General features: G+C 41.0%; 3 protein-coding genes and 1 long non-coding RNA gene across 6 annotated transcripts; 3 read left to right on the plus strand and 1 right to left on the minus strand.

The window, feature by feature from the left end:
* Nucleotides 1–299: 299 nt before the first annotated feature.
* Nucleotides 300–17,629, minus strand: LOC125975609 (uncharacterized). 2 transcript variants are annotated; one of them, XR_007483980.2, is made up of 3 exons: nucleotides 16,411–17,629; nucleotides 983–1,176; nucleotides 300–417 (listed from the first exon to the last, which is right to left on the minus strand). It is a non-coding gene; the product is annotated as an uncharacterized lncRNA (long non-coding RNA). The 2 variants fall into 2 exon arrangements; XR_007483979.2 differs by having other exon boundaries at nucleotides 307–468; nucleotides 16,411–17,628.
* On the plus strand, nucleotides 4,345–8,126 carry sp8b (sp8 transcription factor b). Of its 2 annotated transcripts, none has more exons than XM_049731301.2 (2): nucleotides 4,345–4,640; nucleotides 4,931–8,126. In XM_049731301.2, the coding sequence occupies exons 1-2, from the start codon at nucleotides 4,620–4,622 to the stop codon at nucleotides 6,269–6,271; spliced, it is 1,362 nt and encodes a 453-aa protein (XP_049587258.1). In that variant the 5' UTR covers nucleotides 4,345–4,619; the 3' UTR covers nucleotides 6,272–8,126. The 2 variants fall into 2 exon arrangements, with proteins under 2 accessions (XP_049587258.1, XP_049587259.1); XM_049731302.2 differs by lacking the exon at nucleotides 4,345–4,640 and adding an exon at nucleotides 4,647–4,832.
* macc1 (MET transcriptional regulator MACC1) lies at nucleotides 11,314–15,924 on the plus strand. The gene is made up of 5 exons (XM_049731212.1): nucleotides 11,314–11,473; nucleotides 12,467–12,577; nucleotides 12,654–14,677; nucleotides 14,770–14,958; nucleotides 15,104–15,924. Exons 2-5 carry the CDS (start codon nucleotides 12,475–12,477, stop codon nucleotides 15,305–15,307), a joined length of 2,520 nt encoding a protein of 839 aa, XP_049587169.1. The 5' UTR covers nucleotides 11,314–11,473; nucleotides 12,467–12,474; the 3' UTR covers nucleotides 15,308–15,924.
* Nucleotides 17,630–23,925: 6,296 nt separating the features above from the next.
* twist1b (twist family bHLH transcription factor 1b) lies at nucleotides 23,926–26,018 on the plus strand. Its single transcript, XM_049730134.2, has 2 exons — nucleotides 23,926–24,634; nucleotides 25,467–26,018. Exon 1 carries the CDS (start codon nucleotides 24,090–24,092, stop codon nucleotides 24,606–24,608), a length of 519 nt encoding a protein of 172 aa, XP_049586091.1. The 5' UTR covers nucleotides 23,926–24,089; the 3' UTR covers nucleotides 24,609–24,634; nucleotides 25,467–26,018.
* Nucleotides 26,019–27,021: the final 1,003 nt, after the last annotated feature.

The following is a 27,021-nucleotide window of genomic DNA, read 5'->3' on the forward strand; positions in this document are numbered from 1 at the left end:
AAGATAATTGTGGGCTAAAAGGAAAAATAAAAAGAAAAATGTTTCCATGTAGCTTCACGAAACCATTTGAAATATATAAGATGAATTAGAAGTCAAGAGGAGGCTCTGCTCTCCATTTCAATATTTGCTCATTGAGGCAAATCGTACTACAGATGAGGAGAAAAGTGTTTTGGCAGCTCTCATTCATCCGTGCGGGAGAAACCAGAAGCTCCCGCCTTGCCACACAAAGCCGGGAACAGCTGTCTGATCGATACTCGACAAAAGGCTGAGAGGTTAGAGCAGTCAAAAGACTGTTAACTAGCCATTTTATTTGTCAGACATTTATATCATTGTTTATGGTTCACCGCATCCCTTTCACTTTGGGCCAGGCGGCACACCTGTGCTTGGAACACGGTCAAGGCCTCATGACACGGTCATCTCATTTGGGGGGCGGGGGGGAATGGATGGAGAATAATTTAAGTAGAGTAGCTATGAAAGAGAAAACTAGCGATCACCAAAATAATAAATGTTGACATCATCCAGGATACCAAGAAAAGTATTATTTTATTGGTGCTTTTAAAAATATATTGTTTTTGAGTCTCTTTCAGTAAATGATTCCAAATTTTGTGTGAGACAAAAAAAGTTTTTTTACACAATTTGTTATATAAACACATGGATATCCTTTTTTAAAGAATAATTTATACTAATCGATTTTTAAATGTGCGGAACGAATCATGTTCCTTATGATTGACAGTTTAAACAGAGACAGTTAACCCATAATAACTTGCTAGACTAAATTATAATGTACATTTGTAATGTTTTAGGCACTGGAAGATAACAATAAACCAAATAAAAACTATTTAGAAATCAGAAATGCCAATAAAAATTTGTAGTTTTACTTTCACTTTTTTTCAATGGCAGACCAGACTGCATTAGATAAAATGTCACCTTCATTTGCACTTGTTTGGTCATGCATGTGTTTGATTGCATGTTGTTGTCTCACCTCATGGTCGTGGCTTTGGCTCACACGGGCTGGCAGAGGAGGGGACCCTCTCTGGGGTTCACCCAGGCGGAGAGGGCCTTCCTGCACATCCTTTGTCACACCATTTGGGGCCCTTGTGTCTGAGCATCCTTTCTTTCTGGACCCTCTTGGCAGCTCCGTGTGCACATGGACATCTGCTCTTCCCACCAAACCTCCTGGTGGAGAAGCAAAAAAAAAAAAATGTTGAGCAACAGTGCATATTATTTGGTATTACATCAATGAATTCATCCATTCATTCATTCAGTGAGTCATTTATGTATGTCAGAGATTACAACCCTTCACATTCCATTAAATTTGAAAATTTGAAATAATCGCTAGATGTGTTTATTTACTCAACTGTATATGTGGAAGGAGTTTCATCTTTAATCATGTTTAACAATATTAGCAGAAATATATCCAGTGAAAATAATTTAAAACATCGGAATATCCAATACAAGAACTAGTTGCAACATTTTTATTCATCACAGCCGGTTGATCAACATCCATGGATGCTGCTGTTTTGTTTAGCAACAGAGTTCAGATAACGATTAAATTATGCCAACAAAGTACAATTATAACATAGGTTGCATTTTTAACACTAAAATGTAGATACCTTTATAATGCCCCAAATATGCCTAATTGGGGTATCTAACTAAGAGCAATCGTTCCCCTCCTTTATTGAGCCAAGGCACCTATTTATCACTGAACTTATGACGACTGAAATACAGTAAAAATGATGTCATATCAGTTGACTCAGGCTGACGTACTCAGTGTGAGAATAGGGTCTGTTTAATTAAACGGATATACTTGCAGGAAGCCATGACTTAGTCAATTGTAAGAATGGCAACAGATTTATTTAATCAATCCTGGATCAATAACAATATCGTTGTAATCAAATAATGAGTCATAACTTCTTTTGACAAAAATGGAAAACTCATGGAATCCTGTATTTGTGGTTATGAGATTAAAACTCATTCAATAAGAAGGAAAGTAGATTAGGACTTTATACTGTGACGCCACAAGAGATGACCCCAAGTTAGTTTTTTTACTTTCCTCCACGAGGAAGGCAAAGCTCCTCATCAAAGTGGAGAGTCGACAGCCACGGCTCCAGTTGTTTAGTGCGTGGAGCGATTGTGCCGCACGCAATATTGCACCCACTTTATTCGTGCTCAGCGGCCCGGAATAAGTCGCTCATTATGGCGGCCAAGGGGACAGGTTTGGAGTTTGATGTCATGGCGGTAATATAGCCCCAAAGAAAGCCTTCAATGGGGACATCTGTTCGGGGTGGCTTACAGTTACAGCCATCGCAGCAACCTGTGCACCATCTGAACACAACAGGCCACTGAAGATGCGAGTGAGGCAATCTTAGATTTTATTTCCCTGCATTACTTGTCCTCACAGAAGCCACATACTGGCTGTCACGCCAACCTTTGACCTGGGCCTTGCTGCAATGATCACTTGCTAATTTGTCACCAAGGGTCCAGCGTGCACCCCCACACTCCCCCTCAACACACCCCCATGCACCACAGCCTCATGTGCAAGACTCACTCTTGTAATGGATTTATTTAAAAAATGGAATGACCCCTAATTATACATAACTAAACACATATTTATTTCTTATTACATATTACCTTTTTTTTTTTTTTTTTTTTTCTTTGCAGGGGCATCAACTTTGCATATTGTAATGGAGGGGGTTGGCGGACTGTCTTCTAACTTAGAGCTAAAGGAATTACAAGTGTATCATTTATGTCCACTGTGCACAGTCACACTGCCCCATACAGCCCGCATGGGGTTGTGCCGTGCTGAAAGACAACACTGATCGGTGCGCAACGGAGCGCAGGAAAACGGTATGTAGCTTTTATTTCTTTATTTATTTATTCATTATATTTAATTTTGTCATTATTGTCACAGTAGTATTCCCAGCCAAAGTCATTGATCGTTTGTTTACCTCTTAATCGCCATCGGGGGTCTTTTTAATGAATGCGCAGTACACAACGAAGAAATATATATTTACATTACAATATGATTTCTTAATATGTTATGTTTTAAGATTTTAAATCCTAACAACATGCAAATAAACGGTCGTTCCCGATTTGTATTACCAAAAAATACAGTCGGTCTTATATATGTTTTTTTTTTTAAAGTTTTTAAAAAATGCATATTATAATAATAACAATAATGTAATTAGGCCTAATGTATGTCAAACAATAAATAGTATGGCATTAGCAACACGTGTAGAACATGATGCAACGTCATTTAAATCCGCCTTTTTCAACATTTGCACCTGTGCGACATTTTTTTTTATATATATATATAACGGTAACATTTTTTATACACCTGTGAGCAAAGTAGTGTGAATTAATACTGGGGGGAAGCTTGTGTCCAATGGTAGAAACACAAGAATTAATCAGGCGGTCCATCTATCACGCTGTGTAATAAAGGAAGCGACATGGCCAAGGCAGATGATGTGATGAATAATCCCTGGTCGTTTTAATTAACTTTTCCCTGTCCTGTAATGACCAAGCTGGTCAACAGAGCCGGTCAATAAGCATGTTAATATCAAACAAATAAAAGTGCAGATGATTAAAAACCTCCCGTGTTATTAAATTTGAAATTCAAATGAAATGTACGCTTCCAGTACGCGCTGCATGCAAAGCAGAGTCGAACGAGAGTGGCGTGCATCTAAACGCTGCATGCACGCTTTTGCCCCTAAGTTACTTAAGGGTCTTCGGGGGGAAAAAAAATGTCAGTGAACCCCATTCAACAGAAGCAATATTTATATTTGATACCCAGCTTGAGCCATACAGTGCAATCATTTATTTCCATAAATAATCGAGACGCCAACATTATTATCTACCGGCACTCTTTTTTTTTTTTTAATTTTGCAAAATGTGTACCACATTCTCAAAAGCGCCAACGTAATTGACGTCAATTATGTGAAAGTTATTTTAATATAGGATCACAAGGGTGGAGAACAAAGCTGCCTTTATATGCTGCTCAAGTTTGTTTATATTAAGTTTAAACCATGCAACTTTGAATTTAAAGCGCAAAAGATGTCGTGATTAAATAAACACTTTCGGAGGATTATTTAGTATAGATGAGAAACGTGTAGTTAATGATACTTTGCATCTGTAAGCAAAAAGGAGTGAGATTTTTTTTAATGAAAAACATTTATTGACGCCCTCATGCTCATCCTCCCTTGAAGCAGTTTTCTTCTAATTTATGGAAAGTGATGTTCTGTAAAAAATCTCAATAAGTGGCCCCCTAATTCCTCCCTCCTTATTCACTCTCATTTAACTTTACCTTCCTTCCGCTGTCTTTTATTATGGAGGGGGCGGCCTGGGGGGTGGAGAGCCCTGTCTATTGATGACCTCACGGGGGCCGTGCGGCGGCCGCGCGGCACGCTGGAGCCGCTGATTGGACGCCCGTGTCACAGCGCCACTTCAAAGCCGGAGAGGAGCCGCGGGACCGTGGAAGAATGGGCGGAACGCATCATTGTATTGCTCACCTCTAAAAAAAGAAGAAGAAAAGAAAAGGAAAGAAAAGAAAAAAAACGCTGCTCGGATTCATAAATATAAAAAGATCCTCTAGAGGAGGGCTGTGGGTTTTTTTGTGTGTGATGGCAACTTCACTTCTAGGGGTGAGTCTCCGAAAAGGACTTTCTTACTGCTTCAATTAGTTCTTGTCATTGGCTGCTCCTCTCCTGCTTGGGGATTACACTTTCAAATCTGGGGGCAAAGTTACAGCAAAGGCAGTGCTTGGCTTCTATTTTCGGTAGATGGGAATAAAGTTGTGTCTGGCGCGCTTCTCTTGTTTGTAAAAGTTTGTCCAGGTACGCAGATTGCTGATGCAAGATTCAAGGCGTCTTTTTTTGTTCATCGCATGTTGAATCAGTGCGCTCGCTAACTTGCTGCTTTCGTGTCCCTTCAGGAGGAGCCGAGGTTGGGATCGACTCCTTTAGCCATGTTGGCTGCAACATGTAATAAAATAGGGAGTCCGAGCCCTTCGCCTTCCACCATTTCGGATAATTCCTCCTCTTTCGGGAAAGGCTTCCACCCATGGAAGAGAGCCGCCGCCAGCAGTTGCAGTCTGGGCTCCGGCCTGTCCGGCTTCGGGGTGTCCCGCAACGGCTCGGCCATCTCGGACTCGTTCTCCTCCAACGGCTCCACGGGCTCCAGCGCCTTCTCCCTCACGTCCGGCGCCTCACCCGGCTCCCACTTTGGAAACGACTACTCCGTGTTCCAAGCGTCCGTGTCGAACGGCTCGCAGGAGTCGAGCCACCAGCCGATGTTTATCTCCAAAGTGCACACGTCCGTGGACAGCCTGCAGGGCATCTACCCGAGGATGAGCGTGGCGCACCCGTACGAGTCGTGGTTCAAGTCGTCTCATCCCGGCATCCCCGCGGGAGAGGTGGGGACCACGGGGGCATCCGCGTGGTGGGACGTGGGAGCCGGCTGGATTGACGTTCAGAACCCCAACGGAGCAGCACTACAGACGTCGTTACATTCCGGTGGACTGCAGACGTCCTTGCACTCTCCCCTGGGCGGATATAATTCTGAATATTCCACTTTAAGTCACTCAGCCTTCAGTACTAACCCCTCTCCGCACCTGTTGTCCACCGGCCAGCACCTGATGGACGGCTTCAAACCGGTGCTCTCCTCGTATCCGGACACAACCCCATCTCCGTTAACCGGTGCGGGGGGTGCCATGCTCTCAGGGGGTCCGCCCGCCTCCTTAGCGGCGTCCCCGAGGTCATCGGCGCGGCGCTACTCGGGCAGAGCCACCTGCGACTGTCCCAACTGTCAGGAGGCAGAGAGACTGGGACCGGCTGGCGCCAGCCTCCGGAGGAAGGGCCTCCACAGTTGTCACATCCCCGGCTGCGGGAAAGTTTACGGGAAAACGTCCCACCTCAAGGCGCACTTGCGCTGGCACACCGGCGAGCGACCGTTTGTGTGCAACTGGCTCTTTTGCGGCAAGCGCTTCACGCGCTCCGACGAGCTCCAGCGACACTTACGCACGCACACTGGGGAGAAAAGGTTCGCCTGCCCGGTGTGCAACAAGAGGTTTATGCGAAGCGACCACCTGAGTAAGCACGTCAAGACTCACAGCGCCGGTGGGTCGGCCGGTTCGGGTTCTGGAGGAAGCGGGGGTAAGAGGGGGAGCGATACCGATAGCGAGCACAGCGCACCGGGGAGCCCCCCGTGCCACTCCCCGGACCTGTTGCACCCGGCCGAGGCGAGACAGGGTGTGGTGGGCATGAATGGCCTCTAACTCGGCTTGATTGTCGTTTAAAGTGTGTGAACCACAAGAAAGTGTCGGGAAATGTTCTGCAGAGACATGACAGTGGCGGACATTACTGTACGTACTGTGTGCGTAATGCTCCATCGCGGGTGTCGTTGAGAATGTGAAAATATAGGCTTAGACGTTTCTCATACGTGAGTATGTGCACAAAGTTCCACCGTCTGGCCTTTGGAATTATCTCGGACTTGAAGATTATACAATACTTTGGTGGATGTTTCATTAAAAAGGCCAATACATTTCTTGAATTATCCCCTACTTTGGTGCACATGCACCATCGCAACTGTCATGAATAAAATAGGCCTATACATTTCCCAATAGTGACATGCTAGGCAATATACTTTGGCGTATCCACAATATATTTATTAAGATAATGAGCTATAGTGTATTTCTCCATAATCCATTTTTTAAAGACAGTGGATAACAATTAGTGTATGCATAAAACTCCATCTAATTTAAAATCAACCAAAACATTTTTTACGAAAGGGCATTCAAGTGTATTTATACTAAAGTATATGCACAATAATTAATTTCTTTTTTAAGAGAATAAGCCTATACATTTTTTTGTATGCAGAAATTACAATAAACAATGTTGAAAGAATGGGCATACATATTTTTCTTTTGAAACAGAAACGTGTATCTTAACGCATCATGTATTAAGAAAATAGGAATTCACTTTTTTTTCTGTTGGAAAATGAATGTGTATACACTCATGTCCACAACGATCCATTGCATTTGTATTGCGAAAATAGGCCCCTACGTTTTTTTTGGGGGGTGCTGACTTCCGCACAACGCTCCATAATAAGTGTATTTTACCGTTAAATTAGGTGAGTACACTAATAATTGAGTACATGATACTTAAGTGTTCAAAAGTCCATGTCATTAATTGGGGAAAATATAGGCCTAGATGCATTATTGGAAAAAAAGACGTGACAGTGAAGATACAGTGCAATTCTCCATCATGCGTGTCATTTATTTGGGGGGGAAAAAACAATACATTTCTTTTTAAACTGACATGTTGCTATTCTAATAGAAATATCCCCGTGTAAAAGTGGAAGGGAAAGTTTGGTTCACGCCTTATTGTGCATTTTTGGAGGGGTTGCAAAAAGTTGTGCTGTCATACATTTTGTTCACGGGCAAACTCTGGCACTTTATATAATTGAGAAGGAGAGATTAACATAGCTTGGTGTGGAATAAAAGGAATATAATTATGGGGTGGTTTTGTTATATCCGACCATCACACACACAAAACACACACACTCCCAACACACACACACACACGCACACACAGTTTGTGTCCAATCCACATGTGCGTCAAGGCAAGTTTGCAGTTGAGGAGGTCGATCGTGTGACTGCAAAATGTGCTGTAAATATTGAACCATGTAGGTTAGAATATATACGCCCATGTCAAAGGTGAGTAATGTATTTGTCCAGGAGACGATTTTGTATAGCTATTTCTAGTTGTATATGGACTCCAGTAAATATTTGAAAATATACGGAGATGTACTTTGGATTTTTTTGCTTTGACATGTTATGAAATGTATTGTGGGGAGTTCTATTTAACCACGACTTTTCTTGTATTTAGGGGTTTATATGATTAGGCGCACTTTTGAATTTATTTGTAAGGTTTGGAAATGAGTTACAGATTACCCAGTCTTGTTTTTTTATTTTTTTTATTTAAGTAAGCATGTTGTAAAGTGATTTTAATTTTACAATGATGTGATTTTTTTTCCTCCTTCTGAGAATGGCTTTTTATGTGAGCCACTCAATAAAGTCAGTATGGACTCAGAATCACTTTGTTGGGTCGATTAAACGATTGGCAATGAAAGTGATTTTTTTTTTTCTATGAATGGAAATCATTCTGTATGTTATTTTGAAACATTTTAAAGATGGGTTACTTTTTCCAATCACAAGATGGTTTATATTTTACATTAACAGGGCCTTATTTTGTATTCAGTTTCAATAACTGAATAAATTAGCTGCACGTGGGGTTAAGTATCAAAAAATTGAAAATACATATTGCTATTTGGGCTGACTTTTAATTTATTGTTCATGAAAATTCCTTCAGGCCAATGTATTAGTAGCTCTGTATGTGCGAGTGCTCTAAATTTTTATTTCAAGTTTGACTTCATTTACACTATTTTAATTTTGGTTGTGAATGTTGCCTTGTGATTCTTGGCCTGTCGTATATTGAAAACGTACTGAGATTATATCTATTTAAAATAATTCAGTAATGAAAAAAGCGTTTATTCCAAGTGACACTGTTAATTGCGCAATCCAAAAAAGTGACAACACTAACACATTTTATGAATTGAGAACATGCACGTACCTGGCGGCCGCAGCGGGGGTCTGCGAATCTAATCTTAACTTAATGCAAATAAACGTAAACTACTTGCATTTTCCCTTGTAAATTCAATCTTTACATTTGGAAAAGGCAGCTTTGTATTCAAGAGTAAAGTGCACAAAACTGTCCAAGTTTCACCTATGAAAGCAATTAATTTCTAGTAGATGCTCTATATATCATTTTATAAAGACACCCGTGTGTATTTGATTTTTTAATTTAATTTCAATTTTATCATCCTGATTATAAACATCTAGGCGAATTCAATTTGCGCTCTGCAAGCTGTATGGCTATTTGTGTTGCACAATACCTCGAACACGCGGAGAGATAATAATGTAACAAAAACTTTAAGAACTATAATTGCAGAGTACGCGAAACAAAGAATATCTAGGTGTTAAAGGCGGCATTTATACATTCCAATAAATACATTTTTAAAGTCTTCTCTACTGAAAGATGAACTTGCGCGTCTACTTCATATGCAACCTTTTAGCGCCCTCTATCGTTTAAAAAGCTTTTGCAAAGTAAATTCTGATCAATTTTTAACTTTGACAAAACTCACTGAAATCAAGTTTTGTTTTCAAATAACACATAAGTATGCTGTTATTTGATGCTGTCAAACAGGAATAAATCTACCAATATCTACAAAGAAGTAATTTGCAGTAGTGTGGAACCATGCTGCAACAAAACAACTTTGACCCTCTCATGTCAAAATTATAAATGTATTTGCGTCTTTATGCATTAATGTTAAAGATTTAAGTTGTCTTACTATTTCAATTTTTCACACCAGTACATCCATCCACACCAAAAGTGTCAAGAGAAAATGTTGATGCTTCATTTTCTGAAAATCAAATGCCATTACTCTATGCCTAAGATACAGATATAATAACAAAAAAGGTCAGAGGTGACACTCAAAAACTTCTATTGAAAAAAAAAAAAAAACATGAAGCCATGACATGTTGGTCAAGTGAGATCCTCTTTGGACATATGCAGTCAGCTTCTCAATGAGGTTATCGTCATCAACACCAACTCTCCACAAGGGTGAGAATGATCAGAAGGCTACCAATCGTGGATGAAGAACATAGCAGTTAGATGCGAATAGTGTTTCCAGCAAAACCACATATTGACCCAGTCAATTGTAACACAAGCAAGAGTCTCAAGATCAACTGTTGCAACTCTTTTCCCAGACAAAATCACAGGCTTGGTAACTACCACTGCTAGCAAATGGACTGATCTTGAGTTTTGGATAACATTCAAAGTAAAACAAGTCAGAGTATTGGCACTAACTCTGTTAGGGTACTATTTTAAAATGAGTGAAACAACCAGCTGAAGAGTTGCAATGGAAAAGTATTCTCAGATATAAAATAAAAATGTATTTCTTTTTCCGTGACTGTAATTGGGCTCCATCTTATTTAATTTATACAACCTTTATTTCCCAACCTTTATCATACTAGGGTAGCCATTAAAAAAAAATCTCTCAAATACACATTTATAAAACAATACTTATCATGCACATTGGCAAATCTTGTGAGACTTCACCTCAGAGAGCATCCATTTCCATTTTAATCCACCAGTGAGTTTTTCTTCTCTTTTTTCATTATATGATATGGTAAAACATATTTTAAAATTTGAAAAACCTTATACAGATTGTGTCCATATTTGGAGGTCCCACTTAACACAACACAGTATAGATAGTTTCAACTTAGACACTGGGCACGATTTTAAAGCCTTACATTGCACTGTTGTTGACTATTGTGATAATATGAATTAACTTAACTGATTCAGAGTTGGTCTCCATATTGACTTAGTGAAACCAAAAAGCATGACTGTTGGGAATTAAAGGAATGTTAGTGCATTGGCACCCCCATGCGGCTAAAGAAGTGAAAACACGTTAAACTCATTTTGCTTGCAAACTGAAAACAAAAACGAAGCAACGTTAGAAGGGTTCACTAAATACTATAAAGCGTTCTAAGACTACTAATTGATCGCATTTAGGAACAAAACAGATAAGGTGATAACAGATTGATGGATGAAATTTGAATTAAAGTAAGATATTGTCTGCAGGTGAATAAAGCCATGTGCTAATACATAAATCATTTATAATTTAAATGCAGAATAAGATTTTCATCTGTATTAATAGGAAGTGCCATTTTACGTATCATCATATGCACAAATATATGTATTTAAATCATATATATAGTATGCAAAAAAAAAAATCGTGGCCCTGTGCATGATTATAAACATGCCAGCCTTCATGTAGTTAATGAGTAAATGGTCAAGATGATTAGATAGCATGGCTGCTGTCCTTGACGGGGTTAACTCCAGTTAACCTTCTTTTGGGCTTTTATCACACAAAAAAAGCAGTGATACCCAAACAAAGTAAAATCAGTACCAAAAGAAAAACCTCCACAGACAACGCCTTAGCACTATCGGGGAATCAGAATAGCAGAATTTACAGCACTCTGCTGTATTTTTTCTACTTTGTTTTTTTGTCTAAAGTAAATATACTTGATTTAAATCACACGTTTTGCGACATCTCTCGTCACTGGCACGCTTATCTAGAAGCCCCCGAAACCGCCGCTCAGTTTCAGGTGTTGTAATATCTCCTGCGTAAACACAGAGATGCATTGTGGGGGATGAAGTCCCACACAGCGAACAGGCCCCTCCTCCACCGGGCAAATGTGTCCCTCCTCAGACTCGCAATCCCAACATGCTTGGTGTGTGAAGGCAAAGCGCAACCGTGACGAGGACACGCTTCATAAATCTAAAGGTTCATGCTTTTGGAGCTTTTTCTGACATCGCAGCAGAGGAAAAACTACAAACATCTCATGCCGACGGTGGGAGATTTTTTTTCTGTTTCAAAGTATCATTGTTATATACAGCATGGCTAGATAGTGAAGTGGCAGTTTAAGCGTTATTAATGTGTAACCACTGGACACACACACCTGTCGTAACGCTGAAACACTTCTTGTTTTGTGTCCTGGGCTACTCTCATTTGAATGCATATGAAAATATTATGAAAATATCAGTTTTAGTATATTTCCTAAGATCATTGGCTACATCTAGTGGTGAAAATGGACGGTATGGACAGTTCTCAACTAGTGGCGCACAAAGACTGTAAACGTCAGAATGCCTGACAAGACTAACCTGTTTTTGTGCATTGGTAGTAAGAAAGCATATTATTAATGACTGACTCATTATGACATGTCATGAATGAGTCGAAACCTCTTTAGAGCAACAACGTGACACTAACAAGTGAGGCTTTCTTCCACTTCGGGTACTGTTTCCCTGCAAGGGACATACTAACTCTCTGTACTGAAGAAAAAGTAACTTGAGCAGTCAAGTCTTTGTTGTTTCATAGTTAGGTGAAAAGGATTTACTTGATCCATAGGTGACAGGTATTCCTAGTTGCAACTACTTCCTTTCTCAAATCTAGATGACAAATGGTGCGTATGTAATGTAGGAAAATGCTGATACAGTGATCCCTCGCTACTTCGCGTTTCGTTTATCGCGGCTTCACTACATCGCGGATTTTTTTTCCAAATTAAAAAAAACAAACATTTAAAAGTCAAAATAAAACTTCTAAATTGTGGAAACATGTGTCTAACCTTTAGGACTGTGTAGTATTGCTCCAAATGTTCGTTTAGATTCCTTTAGAAGTCCGTTTTTGCGTGTTAGCACAATCGTTGTGTTCACTTTATTGTTCGTTTACAACTTGGGGAGGTTAATATAAATTTGAGGAATCTAAAGTACCTATAAGCAACATTACTGCCTTCTTTTCAGATTAATTTTCTTCTTACCACGGTGTAATTTTTTTTTCCTATTTACAGATGAAAATATGGCAAACTCCTTGCCGTGTGCAGGGAGTCTTGTACGAAGCAAATCTGAGGGGACATTGATTGATCTGGATGAAAATGCTTTGGATGGTAAAGATCAGAATGGTAATGTCTTTAAATTTTAAACAATATCATATTGTCGTCAAAGCAGAATTATTGCTAAAATTATGCTTTTTAATAGATGGAAATGTGCCTCAAACAAGAAAAAGCTATGACAAATCAGGACAAAATCCCTTTTGGAACAAGCTGTCTGAGTCAAATCCTTTCTTAGATGACATTGTGCACGGCAACTCAGATAAGCTTATTTCCAAAACATCCGGCACATTCCATGAGACTGTAAACCACCTGAACACAAAAAATGAGGACACTATCAGCACATCTTCAGATGAGGACAACGCAGGGAACTTCCTGGAAAATAAAAACAAAGATAACAACAGATCAGGGAGATGGAGGAGTGCCAATGACCTTCTGGATGGAAATTCTGAGCGAAAAGCACCAAAAAGGAGAGACCTCTTCAAACCACCACAGCCTGTTCTAAATCCTGATTTTGAATGGCTGAAAAATGATAGAGAAGCCTACAAGATGGCTTGGCTGAGCCACCGACAGTTAACTCGCTCCTGCCTGGACCTAAATCTGATAAGTCAGAGTCCCGGATGGGCTCAGACTCAGGCTTCAAACTTTCAGGTCATCTGTAAAATTGGCCACGATGGAGGCACAGTCCAGCTGCCAGACTCGGAAATCAGTATTTCTGTCCCAGAAGGCCACGTCCCTCCTGGTGAAGTTCAGGAAGTAACACTGAAGGCAATGCTTGACCCTCCTCCTGGACTCAACAACAACTACATGACCACTATGAGTCCACTTCTGGAAGTAGTCCTCAGCAACATCAACACAAAAAGTTCCATTTCCCTGAAAATCAAACTGTCCGGAGAAGTACGGAGAGACCCGCTTAGTCAGCTCCTGACCACAGTGGTCGGACTCTTGTCTTGCAAACGAGAAGGGCCCTATATTAGAGTGAATGACTGTAACATTGTCGAGAACATGATGCAGCTGAAGCTCCAGCAGCTGAAGACACATTTTTATGTGATAGCAGTTGCAGAGGCCTCAGCTCTTCAGTCCCCGGCTATGTCAGTTTGGGATTATCTTCACCGCCAAATTACTGTTGCCATCTATGGCCCCAGGTACATCCATCCATCTTTCAAAGTTGTAATAGTTGTGTGCTGTCACAAGGAGGTACCATCAAAACTTCCCTTTTCAGATATTTGTCGAGGTAACAAACAACTCCCACCACTCGTACTGCAGCTCTGGGGAGTGCATCACCTTAAGACTGACAACCTGCATGACCTGTTTGTTACCACCACTGTCAAGGGCTCCATGTTTAGAATAAGACTTGAGGACAAGGTGAAAGAAGTCAGGCAGAGCCAACTAAAAATAGGAACAGTGCTGCATTTACCGGTGGCCTTATCTTATGCTAGCAACAAAGACATAACTCCTTTTGAGTTAGATCTCCAAATAACCGAATCAAACTCCAACCCCGTTGCGCATTTCCAGGTCCCTTCACCTCCAGCGGCACCCATTCGATCGGAAAAACGCGTGTCAAATCAGACGAGTAGAAAAGTCGTCCAGGTGTCGAGAACATCTTCAATTCCCGAGGATCGGTTGCTAGATTTCCCTATATTCAAAGACGGACCTGTGGACCTAAAATGGTACGGTGTAGCCCTTAAGTCAGTTCTCCGTCAGTCACGTGTGGACTACCTTCTGGAGTACTTCAAGGGAGACACCGTGGCTCTCCTATCAAAGGCGACCGTTAGATCTGTGGGGAATTCAAAGGGAAAGGAGTGGTACATCGCATTCCTCCGGGGGAGAACTGGTTTGATACATTGCAAAAATGTCAAGGTCATTACAGCAGATCAAGTGATTGACTTCACCGGAATTCGCATGAGCACAGCGGTGCTCCTGGACAACATGACGCTGCCCTTCATGAAGCTTACATACATGTACTCGGATATCCAGACACTAGTCACGGAGCATCTGACCAACTGGAGAGGTTTTGCAAATGCCTTAGGGTATTACAATTTGTCACTGGACAGTATTACTCGCAGAGTTGCTGAAACGGAAGCCGACAAGGTGGCCTGTGTGCTGGAAAAACTGAAGGAAGACTGCCATGCTGAGAATAGTGGCAAGAAATTCCTACATGAGCTTATGACTGTAAGTTGAACGATGTTTCACATCCACATTGTCAACAATCGGCAGTTACGATTTTGTTGTCATTAATCTGACTAGTGTGTTTGTCTTTTAAGGGTCTGTTAAAGATGGACAACATCAGGCTTGTGGCCCAGCTGATTCAGAATACGGTTATCCTGTCAACCGCTGTGGAGGTAGGGGTTCGATGGAGGGAGCTCGCCGATAAAATGGGAAAGCTGACCAGTTCTCAGATTGCTGTCTATGAGGCCCCACACAGAGGAAAGAATGGAGAAGTTGGGGCTCAGGTCAGTTCATCAGTCCTCCAGTTTTTCTCAACTGCAGTTATTTTGATGACACTCTGTCTTAAATGTTGCTGTTGTTTTATTTTAAAAACATAATAAAAGTAGCACTTTTAAAAAATATGTATTGTTGTTCCTCATTGTCTTACAGTTGATGTGGAAACCTGCTTACGATTTCCTGTTCTCCTGGAGTCAACGTTACGGACACAGTTACAGAGACATGATTCAAGACCTTCACTTGGTCCTAGATAAGATGAAGAACCCCGCTACCAGACAGTGGAGGCAGCTGACCGGCGCCCTTATCACAGTCAACTGCCTTGATCTCTTTCGGGCCTCTGCATACCCAAAGATCTAAGCACTTTGCAATCAGAGCACTTCTTCGGTTTGTTTATCAACTGTCTTTGCCCTTTAACTGCAACAGTGAAAATAATGAAGGCCTGTTTATTCATCAGTACGTTGTATTAATCTAAATGAGATAACACTTAACAGTAACTTTTTAGCACTGAAACTTACTTTTTTTTTTTTACTCATAAAATGTTAACATTAATCAAATAATTATGGTTACATGTTGTATTTTTTTTAATTATTATTATTATTACTGTGCGCTTCCAGACTTCCTTTGGAGTAGAGGCTATATCACTTATGTTTGAAACACACAGCAACTCTGTTGAGACACTAAGTAATGTGAAAGTCATTTACATGCATTAAATTGTATGATTTATATATTTCCTCAATGATCTCCCAAAGAGATATGAACGTGTTGATATTTTGTATTGTAACATCACATTGTGGAAAGCACCGTAATGTCCGATACACAATGTTGCCAAATATTTTTAAGATGCACTATGGATCATTGTTTCAAGTGATGCCATGCTCAATAAAGTGTTGCATTTGATGGAAACAAACATTAACTGCAATAAACCACCTGAAGGAATCAAATATAAAAATAAATGTGACTTTGTATGTACACGATGTTGCTGTAGTGGTCTGATTTTTTTCATGTTTTGTTTTTGCAAGTACTATTTAAAACTTTAGTTTCAGTTGAAAGCACACACTGCTTAACTGAATTGATTTTGGGTGACGGAACAAACCTGAGGCAAAATAAATCTGCAAATTATAACAGGAAATAGAGCCAACTGATTTGGGTGATTGTAGAAATGGAAATTGAGGTCAAGGGCACACTGAATTTAGTTCAAAAGACTAAACAAGAATGTCATTTTTAAATGAGGGTTGAAAACTCTTTCAAAAATAAGGCTTTTTAAAAGGTACTAAAGACTCAAAGATATGCATTAAAGACAAACACAAGCATCCGAGGTTTGCAAAATGATGGCAAACAAATGCAAAACAGGATTTGGCCAAATAACACTCAGGTTTACTTTAGAATTATGCACACATTGATTAAATAAAACACTTTAGTGATCAATGCTGAGGTTTGAGTAGAGTGTAAAGCTTACTTACATTGCAAACGCAGTTGAAAGTCTAAAAGTCGATTTCAAATAAGCCGCCTTTGCATACTTTCTAGGTGTGCGTCATTCCGAAAAAGCCTGGAGCTCACGCACACCTCGTTAAGTATTTCCGGTCGACAAAAGTGACGTTTAAAGTTATTAAATATAACTTAAGAATTTTGCACAATATAAAGTCACTGTATTTTAATAATATAGTACATGCATTTGTTTTAATTCAACAGCTTTTGGTCTCTTAATTCAAGATGAAAAAAAGACGCTCAAACTGTCATGACACGTTTTAACCAGTTGATGGCGCCATTGTTTAAACTATATCGAATAACTATGAGCTGTTCAGACTTATCTACCAAGGCATAATAAAGAATAATATTAGTACAGTTCCTTAATATCCGCATCAGCAGATTTAAAATCCCATTTTGAAGATTTGCTGCAAACTCGAAGCTATAATGGAGTAACGAGCCACAGCAAATTAAGATAAGTGAGCTTGGAAGTTTGTGGTAGGCTGCTTTCTGCAGCCAACAAACTTGGGAGCCATCCACAAATCACTTTGTATGAACAGAAGCATTCCTCTGTCCCCCTTGGGTGCACGAGGCTTCATTTGAGTTGCCGCCATGATTCCGTGATATATGTTGGGGCCAAGAAGTCATTTGGCTTTCAATTTATTAGCTTGCTGATTTATGCTCACTGCGGAGGCTGTGATGGAGACTCCTACCACAACACCCACCCTCTTTTACTTTACACCCTAACAATCTAGTAATGGATGGCGTGAAAGCTGAGCAAGTTGGGTAATTAGAAAAGTCAGGTGGGTGGGGAGAAAAACATTATACCAGTTAATAAGCATGCACTTCATTTATCAGGGAGGATTGAGTCAACCTGATTAAAAGTGTGTGTGGGGGGGTAGTGATAAGAACGTCTTCTTCGCAGTGTTTGGGGTTTGAACATAGTTTGTGGCCTGCGAGGAGTGTGCTTTTTTTCCCCCCTGTGCTTTGTGGGTTTTCTTTTAGTACTGCCGCTTCCTCAAGCATTCTTTTTTTAAAAACATACCAAAATTATTCTTTTGTTCCATTCAGAAAATCCCTGAAACATATGATTGAGAGTTAGCAGCATTTTTGCGGTGTTACAAGGTGTGCAATGCCTTTCTTCTGACTAACAGCCTGCACGGAGCCTCTTCCAATGACCACCGCTGGGAAGGAGGAAGCTCCATTACCACATGACTCACTGAAAGAAAGAAAGAAAAAAAAATACAACGTGAAGTGTTTGGCAGCGTTTTGGAGCAGCTTTGTGAGTAATCTTTGTCCACATCCTGGCCGCTTCACTTTTCTCTCACTTTTTCCATCTAGCGGTCTTACAGAAGTTGAATTTCATGAAATGAAGCACACAAATGAGCCCTTTGAGCTTTGCGAAACATCAGCGGAGAATCAGTCAGTGAAACGATGGCAAACGGAGTCAAATTTATTTATAAAGCCCTGAATCAGCTCCTTCTTATTTGGATCCAATGTAATCCTATGTGGCGGTCAAAAGTTTTGTCAGGTGTACAGCGACGGTGTGGGGGATGTGCAGAGAGCGTAGTTGCTGACAGGCCTGATGCACCAAGCGTGACACTCCTAGTCCACCAGTGATCTAAAAACCAGATGGAGTCAACAGGGTTGGCGTTGAGGTATGCTGATAATCAGCAATGTGAGAGTTTTCATAACACACATGCCTGCCATCGTAAAGTCTCGGATTGATGAACTGCCACTGTCTATTGTTCCCAGCTGACTTCAAGTAAAAGGTCGTCCAGTAGGCTTTATTATTATTTATTTTATATTCATATGTTGGCCTATATGCAGTGTCTAGTGCTCAATATGTGCAGTCCACATGTGTCCTTACTATTATTTCATGTTTACGCCACACTTGTTTGGTCGAGATTGTTTAATGTGAAAATAGTTTCTCTATATCTTCCTTGCAATTAACTGGCAACTAGTCAAAATTTTATCGCCGTCTTTCAAAGAGTCAGTCAACTCAGATATAGTGGAATAAAATAATGTGGTGGGCCAGATTGGGCCCTCTGTCCTTAGGTTTGACACTAATGCTTCTGTCGCAACATTAAATCTTTGTAATTTTTTGTTAACAAACTAATTCACAATTTTGAAGCATTTGCATCTCCCCAAAGTACCTCACACTACTTCTAGCTATTGCTTCAAATTATTTGAGGTGATAATCAAGCTTGAATGACATCACGCCTTGATGACATGCCCAGCTGGGTGACCACACAACTTCCTCCATGATGAGTGAAAATAAACACAACTCCCAAGAGCAAATACACAAAAAAATCTACAATCAGCTGAGCGCTTGGGGGTAAATCTCTCAAAGGATGTGTCCTTGGCTAATTTGTGTCAACCAAAGGCAGGCTGAAGGGTTCCTGTTCCAAAAACAACATTGCTAGAGAGGTAGCCCATTGTGTCCTGGGTGAGGAGGAGGAGAAGGGAAAGGAGGAAGAAGAGGTCGCGGAGGTGAGCAGAGATGCAGCTGCAATTCACAGACCAACCTCGCATCATTTATAATCACGTCTCTCGATGCATTGTGGGATAAGCTCGTCGGTTCTGAACCCTCGACCCAACGAGTGAAATGACAAAACGAAAAAAGATAAGATTCCAGGCTATTTAATATAGAAGTCAGCAGGATCTTCTGCTGTGTTGTTCTTGGCGAGAGATGGGAGACCCTCCTCCGCCCAGATCATTCCCCAAGTCGTGACACGCTCGCCCTCACATCTTCAGTTGATTCGCCGTGATTTGATTTAGGAGTTTGATTCATTCGGTGACCAAGTTCGTAAGTCAAATTGCTGGAATGTTAACTACGTTTTCATCATTGGAATGAACTGAAACCTCTGATTGATGCGTTAACATCCGCTTGTTGCTTCTTGGACGTGATTTCTTTTTCGACTTTTGATTATGAATCTCTTGCTTGCAAAATAAATATATAGTGTTTGGATTAGGACGTTTTTAAAAATATATATATTTTATATTCACTCCTGAGCAGCTATTGTTTATAAATTAACATGGCTGATATTTAGGCACAAATGGTTTTGCCACATCAATTTTGCTTAGCAACAAGAGGCCATGCAAATGTGTTATGCAACCAGGAAAAAGATTAAGGGGTAATTCTGTTGATTTATGTGTCTACAGTTTGTCTAGTACGGAATCAAAATTTGATTCCACTTGTGATGTTGTTCTAATGACTCAGGGATTATTTTTTATTTATAACATTTCCCTTGGAAGATACATTGGAATTCATCTGTGCCCCACCAATACAAAAACACCACTGTTGCACTGATATGTTGCCCAGTTCTCAGTAGATAAATCTGTCAGATTTTTTTTTTTTTTATTCCAAGAGCTTCACACACACGCAGCATTTTGTAAACCCAACGCAGCACCTGTTTAAAGCAAAGCTGCGATAAAGCTACTGTAACTCAGACATTATCATCACGTGGGTCACTGCACCGGTCAGCCTGCTGTAGCGGCCTGGGTGAACATTTGTGTGTGGTCTGCTGGATGCCACCGAGCTTTTATAGACAGCAGAAGGCACGGCTCACTGCGCTCCAGGTTTGAGGATTTAACTGCAACTGAGGAGCCAAAAACACACACGCTGAATTTCCACTTCTAAAACAAAATGTAAGGGAAAAGTTAGTTAGTGTGTGTGTGCGTGTCAACTTCCACTACAGTACATCAACCTTCATTAAATGGGAATGCCTTGCCTAAGGGAGATTCCCTTTCTTATTGGCAGTACGAAAGTCACATTTTGTTTTATTGCTATATTTTGTCATAGAGTAGCAAGACGTTTATTCACTAAACTGCAAAAAAAGATCAGGCGCCTAATCCTTGTAATTCGTCCGAGACGATTCATGTTCACAACAGAGAGAAATTGATGAACTGATATACTAATTAGTTTTCTCCTTCCAAGTAAATCACTCTGCAATCGAATGTTCTCTCCCAGCCTGCTCTACCACACTTTTCTCCCATGATCCTCTGCAGTTTTGTCATCCCGGCCATTCTGATGTCATCCACAACTTCAAAACGACTCCTTTGAGGACTCTCTTGAGTTTCGGTAAAAGGAAAATAAAATCACACAAATGGCGCTTCTAATCAGACACGGATAGGATCAACACGCAAACATATGTTTTTGCCAGCGTGCCACTGCTGACGGCAGGCCTTGGCTCAGGCCGAGTGCAATTGCGCAACAAGCAGGAACAGAAACTCGAAGCCCGATTAGAACGGGCAACATCAAAGCCTGTGTGCTTTAAAGACTTTCTTTTACTGCTAGGTCCAGGAGTCCTGGCTCCTCCATGTCCAGACGGCTTATAAAGGCTCGTTTTTATCCTCACCTCCCTTCTCGACACCCCAAATCATCTCTCACTCTCACAGGACTGCTGCTATCAGAATAAAAATGAAAAAAAATCCCATGTCTGGATTTCTCCTGAATGGCACATTCTGTTGCTAACGACAATGTTGTCATCCATTGCTTAACCTCGTTAGTGCCCTGGGGGTTAATTGACCTCTCTCGTCCTTTTTTTTAAAGAGCCCTGTCTTTCCTCACGACGCACAGCTGATCCATCTCGGCGAGCTGGCATGGAACTCCGGCTCGCTTTAATGGAGTGAACGCGGATATCACAGGCAATTGTGGGAGCGTCATGGCTACATTGAAAGGGACTGCGGTTTGTTTTTGCAGCAGATACGAGTGGGCCGATAGAGAAACGTTGCCTTCCAAGGCCCCAGCAGAGAAAACAGACAGGTCTCTGTGGATCTGGCTGGGGTTCAGATCGTATAGTGAATGAGATCCCGAGCTGCATTGATGTGACCTCTGGGAGGGTGCGCCATCACGCTCATTTTTAGACCGTAATGAATACTTAAAGGATCACAACGACCGAGCGGGAGCTCGTTGATAAGTGGATGAGTGGACACACGTCATGGCGTGGACTTTTTTGTATTTGCGTGTGTCCTTTCCCGACAGTGGGATGAAGGTTAGGTCTTTATTAAAGATCAACACCGGTGGAGTTGTCCCGTGATGACATCATGTAGTTGAGAACCAGCTGTGTTTTCTCAGAGTCACTTCAGCAGCAAAGAACTGAACTCGGCAGTGCAATCTGCCAAGGATTATAAATATAGAGTTGGCCTAAATACAAGCTTCTATTTTTTTATGTATATACCGTGCAAAAAGGCCTGCGCCACAAGCTTTGTTGTTTGAATGACCTTTTTTAACCAGTGGCATAGTAAATAACACGATGCAGTTAGCAGGATTACAGGAAAAAAGGACAAAACCTATCTATGGAGAGGAGTAGCGACATTGGGTCTAGCGAGAACGTGAGATCTGGATAAAAGGAACTGCTACACTATTTTATGTTATCAATGGTTTAGTCATCATATTGACCATGCAAAAACCTGAGACTAAATTCAAATACAAATCTCTCGACTATATGAACCACTAATCCACCATGTTGCCAAGAAGCTTCTCTTTCCACATAAATACATCACTAGCCTGGAACCTCCAAAGAATTTGTTCCAGGCTGCACGTCGACCTACACTTTGTTCGTAAATTCAAACAAATTTTCCCCTTGGAAGTAATAGAAATGGAATAAATCTGTTGCTTGTTGCAACCGTTGCCATCGTAACATTTTTAATCACCATGTTGAAGTCATATTTCTGACACAAGTGTAAAAAGGGATTGAAACATAGACAATAAATTCTACAAGTTCGATACTCTGGCAACCATGCAGAAGAAGATCATGTAAGCGCCTGGGAGGTGAGTCTCGTCACACTCTGACATTTAATTATTGATGACTCGTTGCTTTGGCCATTTTGTAGTGAGACGATTTCCTATGTCGCTTTCTAGTTGTTTGTACACTTTTCCTCCTCTGAGCACCTGCTCCATAGAAAATGAATAGAGACTGCTCCTCACCTGCAGGTAATAGGTACTTGCTGAAATCAGTACCATGGACAGTGACAACACACAGGTGTGTTCACCTTGACAACACACTTTCTGATTCTAGTTTGTCACCTGCATAAACCTTCAATTTGATGCTCATTTATGATAGATTTCATTTTTTTTGTCACAATGTAGCCCAAGTTCCACTTAAACAAGCATGTGTGTGTTATTGGTACCTGGAGGCGCTCCCTTTGGAACAATACTTCACTCTCAGGCCTCCGCGAAGATGTAAATGGATGGTTTGGTTGGTGTTGTGACCTCTCACCCCGAGTGCCCCCCGTTTCCTGAACCAGATGCTGCTCCCGTGGACCGGGGCCTTCTCAACCTAAACAAAGTAATCCTCCACTAAACAAGATGGATATTGTATCACCGTGCTAGTAAATACCAGAGGGCCTTGCACACAAAGGTGCCTTCTCCTCTCTATTGGCTACGCCGACTCAACAGGGGGGCTCTGATGCGCGCATTGTTTCATATCCATATGCACAAAGACATAGTGTAGCCTGTGATTTATGATGCTTTTTAATGATCCTTTTAAAATCTACATTTGTGGCTTATAACCAAAACATGCCCTATTGTGGGGAATATAATTAGAGCATGAGGAAAAAGTTGGCCAACTTTGGCTGCATGTGCAATGTGTCAGATTGGGCTCATGCGTGTTGCATAATGAGACGTGTTTGATCTCCATGGGATTAGGTCAGACTATGGAAACATTATTAGCAAACGTCATGTGGGTTGCATGCATGGTTGCATAAGAGAATGTGTGATTCTTGGGGTCTGTGGAGTAAAATGAAGATTGCAGATTGTTAAAAAAAAAGAGAGAAAACAATTGGGCTGCAACAGAGGAGGCAATTCGACCCTTGAGGCAAGATTTTACATATTATTGTTTTGGTTGCGTACGCTTTAAATTGTGTTAGTTTGTCCATGTTATTTCTTTTTGAATGTAATGGTGTCTCATTTGTACCATCTAAAGTGCTTGCAACATGAAAAGGTTTAGGAAATATGTTAACGCGTCATAAACAGATGTAAAGTGAAGGGTGATAATATGCAGATATGATTGAGGTTTTAATGTAATAATATGCTATCCAATAATACTGTGGTTGAAGTGGTGTACAACTACTATTTTGGTTACCAGCTGCATGAGAGGGTCAAAATATTGGACAGACAGACAGACAGACAGACAGACAGACAGACAGACAGACAGACAGACAGACAGACAAAGCATTGATTAGATAGATAGATAGATAGATAGATAGATAGATAGATAGATAGATAGATAGATAGATAGATAGATAGATAGATAGATAGATAGATAGATAGATAGATAGATAGATAGATAGATAGATAGATAGATAGATAGATAGATAGATAGATAGATAGATAGATAAAGGCAAAAGCAAACTTTTTTTTTCCTTCTATGATGTAACGATAGAGCACCGTTATCTGGATTTCTTTTGTCACAAGAAGGCCCACCTCTCGAACGACGTCGCTTGCCGTCTCGTCCAATCGCGTGCCTTCCCAAAAAGTTTTCAGCCTATAAGATGAGGCCAACTTTCTCAAGTGTCAGAAGATTTGTCCTCCCGGAGGCCCATCTATGGATACTTTGGCGTCTTCTGGCTGCACAGACCTCCAGGTGGACTAACCAGAAGACTTGATGACAGGGAGGTAATATTTGGACTCTTTTAGAGGGGGCGCGCTATTTTCGTGTGGCGAGTGGAGATGTCCGAGGAAAATTTGGGGGAAGAGTCGAGCAGCTCCCCGGTCTCCCCTGTGGACAGCCTGAGCAACAGCGAAGGGGAGGCGGACACCCAGCCCAAAAGAAGCGCAAGGAAGCGCAGGCCGAGCAGGAAACAAGCCGCTGAAGACTCGGACAGCCCGATCGCGGCAGGGGGTAAGCGAGGCAAGAAATCGAGCAGCAGCGGGAGCCCGCAGTCCCTCGAGGAACTCCAGAGCCAGCGAGTCATGGCCAACGTGCGGGAGCGTCAGAGGACTCAGTCGCTCAACGAGGCGTTCGCGGCCCTGCGCAAAATCATCCCCACGCTTCCTTCGGACAAGCTGAGCAAAATACAGACGCTCAAACTGGCCGCCAGGTACATCGACTTCCTGTGCCAGGTGTTGCAGAGCGACGAGCTGGACGCCAAGATGTCCAGCTGCAGCTATGTGGCCCACGAGAGGCTCAGCTACGCCTTCTCCGTGTGGAGGATGGAGGGCGCCTGGTCCATGTCCACATCTCACTAGCACCGGGACGGCTCTGGCCCAACATGGTAGGCAGGGCCGCCGTTATTTTCCCCCCACCAGATTGCACGCACGTTTTTTTTTTCTTTGCTAATGTATAGTCCAATATAGTCCCCCCGCCCCTCCGCTAAAATCAATGCATGCTTATTTTTCCGTGCAAAATACGTTATGCATATTGTCAAATATAGTTTTTCCCCGACTAAAATGCATGCCTGCTTATTTTGCTTGCTAAGTTTCTCCCAGAAATGGCTAGAATGCATATTTTTTTCTTTGCTGTGGTGCATCGTGCATATTGTCAAATATTTTTGTTCACCTTGAAAATGCATGAATGATGCATTATTATATCAAAGTCAAAGTCAAAGTCAGCTTTATTGTCAATTTCTCCACATGCCAAAGACACACAAAGAAACCGAAATTTCGTTCCCCCCTATCCCACGGTGATATGTAGTATATAGACCACTTCTCCACATTATAGTACAGGAAACAATCAAGCAAACTACCTGATGCAAATTGTTTTTCTCTCAACTATAGCACAAGAAAAAAATAGCAGTTTTAGTTACATTTTGGGCTAAAATGTAAAATAGCTTTTTTAATACAATGCATTATAAGGTTCTCTAATATTTGTTATGCAACTAAATTGTAATGTCAATAATTATTCCAACTAAAATGTCAAATATGTTCAATTAAAATGCATGTTAGGAAATGCCCCAATATGTTTTGTACATAGTTGAAATGCATGATGCAAATAGTCTTTTTCCAATGTGTCAAGTGCAAGTAAAACAACACTCTGAACTGATTGCAATGACATCCAATACAAGAACCTGAGACTTAAATCATTGTGTGTGCGGTTGACCCTCACAGGTGACTGCTGATTCTAAACTTCTCACATTCTGACGGGACATACCTGGAGTCCAATGCTGGATACATGGGATCACTATTTAAAGCAAAGACCACGGAGGTGCTGTAGGGGATTTTTTGTTTGTTTGTTTTTGCAGCCCCCTCACACCACCCACTCTGTTGACGGTGTATTTACATGTTGTTGACGACGAATGTTGAATATATCACGGCTGATGCCTGTTAAGAAGAATTGCTTTTACTACATGTATTGGGACTTATTTCTGCAAGCAAGGCAGTGTAACTTGCATGTGTGTGTGTGTGTGCGCGCGCGTGCGTGGGTGGGTGTGCGCGCGCGTGTGTGTGTGTGTGTGTAATTCTCTACTGGTGGTGTAGCCCACATATAAGGCTGTCTTTGTGGATCAAACCTGTGCAAAAAATATTTTCAGAAAACATTTATTTATTTATTGGTATTACAATTAGGAATACATCCTGTGTCTGAAATATAAATACATTCCTATTTTTATTATCACTTTTGTAAATGTTTGTATATTTTTTGCAATAAAGAAAACGAGAATATTTTTGCCTTAATTTTTCTTTGCTCGTTCTAATTGACGATCGTTTGTCAGGGTATTAAGATGCACGTGAGAAACAATCTGGCACGATGACAAAAGCAGATTGATTAAAATGCCACGTCAAAAAAAGTTTTGATTACATATATAATTGCAAGATAAAACGAAAAAAAAGTAACTGCAAAATACACTGCCTTAATATACATATACAAAATGACGTATTTATTGCTCCAGTATTCCTTTGCGTGTAAATTAAAGTCATGGTTTGTACCCACACATTCGCATAAACAAATAAAGACTAGAGGACACGTGTCAACATGTTAAGTGTTTTCGTTTAATTTCATTCTATTTATTTATTCATTTGTTTTCTCAGCTCAAATGTTGTAAATGTAAACTATCGATGCTGCGTTAGCAAAAATCTAGCATCTGGAGTGCAGCGAATGCATTTTCTTATCGTTCCGATGTTCTAAATAATCTAAATTGCGTTGATACATAGTGATTAGTTTTTTCCAAACTACAGTTTACGTGGATAAATTAACCAACGTGATATAAAGCGACTTCCGGTGTCCCGGTGCGTGCTGTCACCGCTTTGTGAAACGTTTAGGTGACGTGGGAAAGTTTTTCTCACTGTCCAAAAAGAAAGCCGTGACCGTTTGAAGGTGTGTAATTGGTCTTCGAGGCATGTATGGAATTCCCAGATGTCTATGAAATTTAAGGAGGCCGTGAAGGTAGCGTGGACTAGGGGGCCACTTTTGCTGTTTGCGTGGGCGGGAGGGGAGGACGCCACAAACCCACAAACACATCTACAGGCCCTCGATTGACTTGGTGAATTTTATGTTTACCTATCATAATAATCATCTTATATTCCTATTTCTATGAACGCACCACACTAGCCTTGAAGTTGAACTAACGCCAAATGAAAAACACCTTTTCCCCTGGATGAAGCAATCTTAAATATGTTTCCTCTTTTCAGAAAGCAGTTGCCAATTGAGGCACAGAATGAAACCTAT

The sequence above is a fragment of the Syngnathus scovelli genome, chromosome 9, assembly GCF_024217435.2.
Source record: "Syngnathus scovelli strain Florida chromosome 9, RoL_Ssco_1.2, whole genome shotgun sequence".
NCBI classification, from domain to species: domain Eukaryota; kingdom Metazoa; phylum Chordata; class Actinopteri; order Syngnathiformes; family Syngnathidae; genus Syngnathus; species Syngnathus scovelli.

What these genes read in the sequence shown, in the direction of transcription:
- sp8b (XM_049731301.2), top strand. Translation starts at nt 4,620, where the DNA reads ATGGCAACTTCACTTCTAGGG. An exon ending in TGGCAACTTCACTTCTAGGG is followed by an intron (nt 4,641 to 4,930) that starts GTGAGTCTCCGA and finishes GTGTCCCTTCAG; the next exon opens with GAGGAGCCGAGGTTGGGATC.
- macc1 (XM_049731212.1), top strand. Translation starts at nt 12,475, where the DNA reads ATGGCAAACTCCTTGCCGTGTGCAGGGAGTCTTGTACGAAGCAAATCT. An exon ending in GGATGGTAAAGATCAGAATG is followed by an intron (nt 12,578 to 12,653) that starts GTAATGTCTTTA and finishes GCTTTTTAATAG; the next exon opens with ATGGAAATGTGCCTCAAACA. An exon ending in TCCTACATGAGCTTATGACT is followed by an intron (nt 14,678 to 14,769) that starts GTAAGTTGAACG and finishes TTGTCTTTTAAG; the next exon opens with GGTCTGTTAAAGATGGACAA.
- twist1b (XM_049730134.2), top strand. Translation starts at nt 24,090, where the DNA reads ATGTCCGAGGAAAATTTGGGGGAAGAGTCGAGCAGCTCCCCGGTCTCC.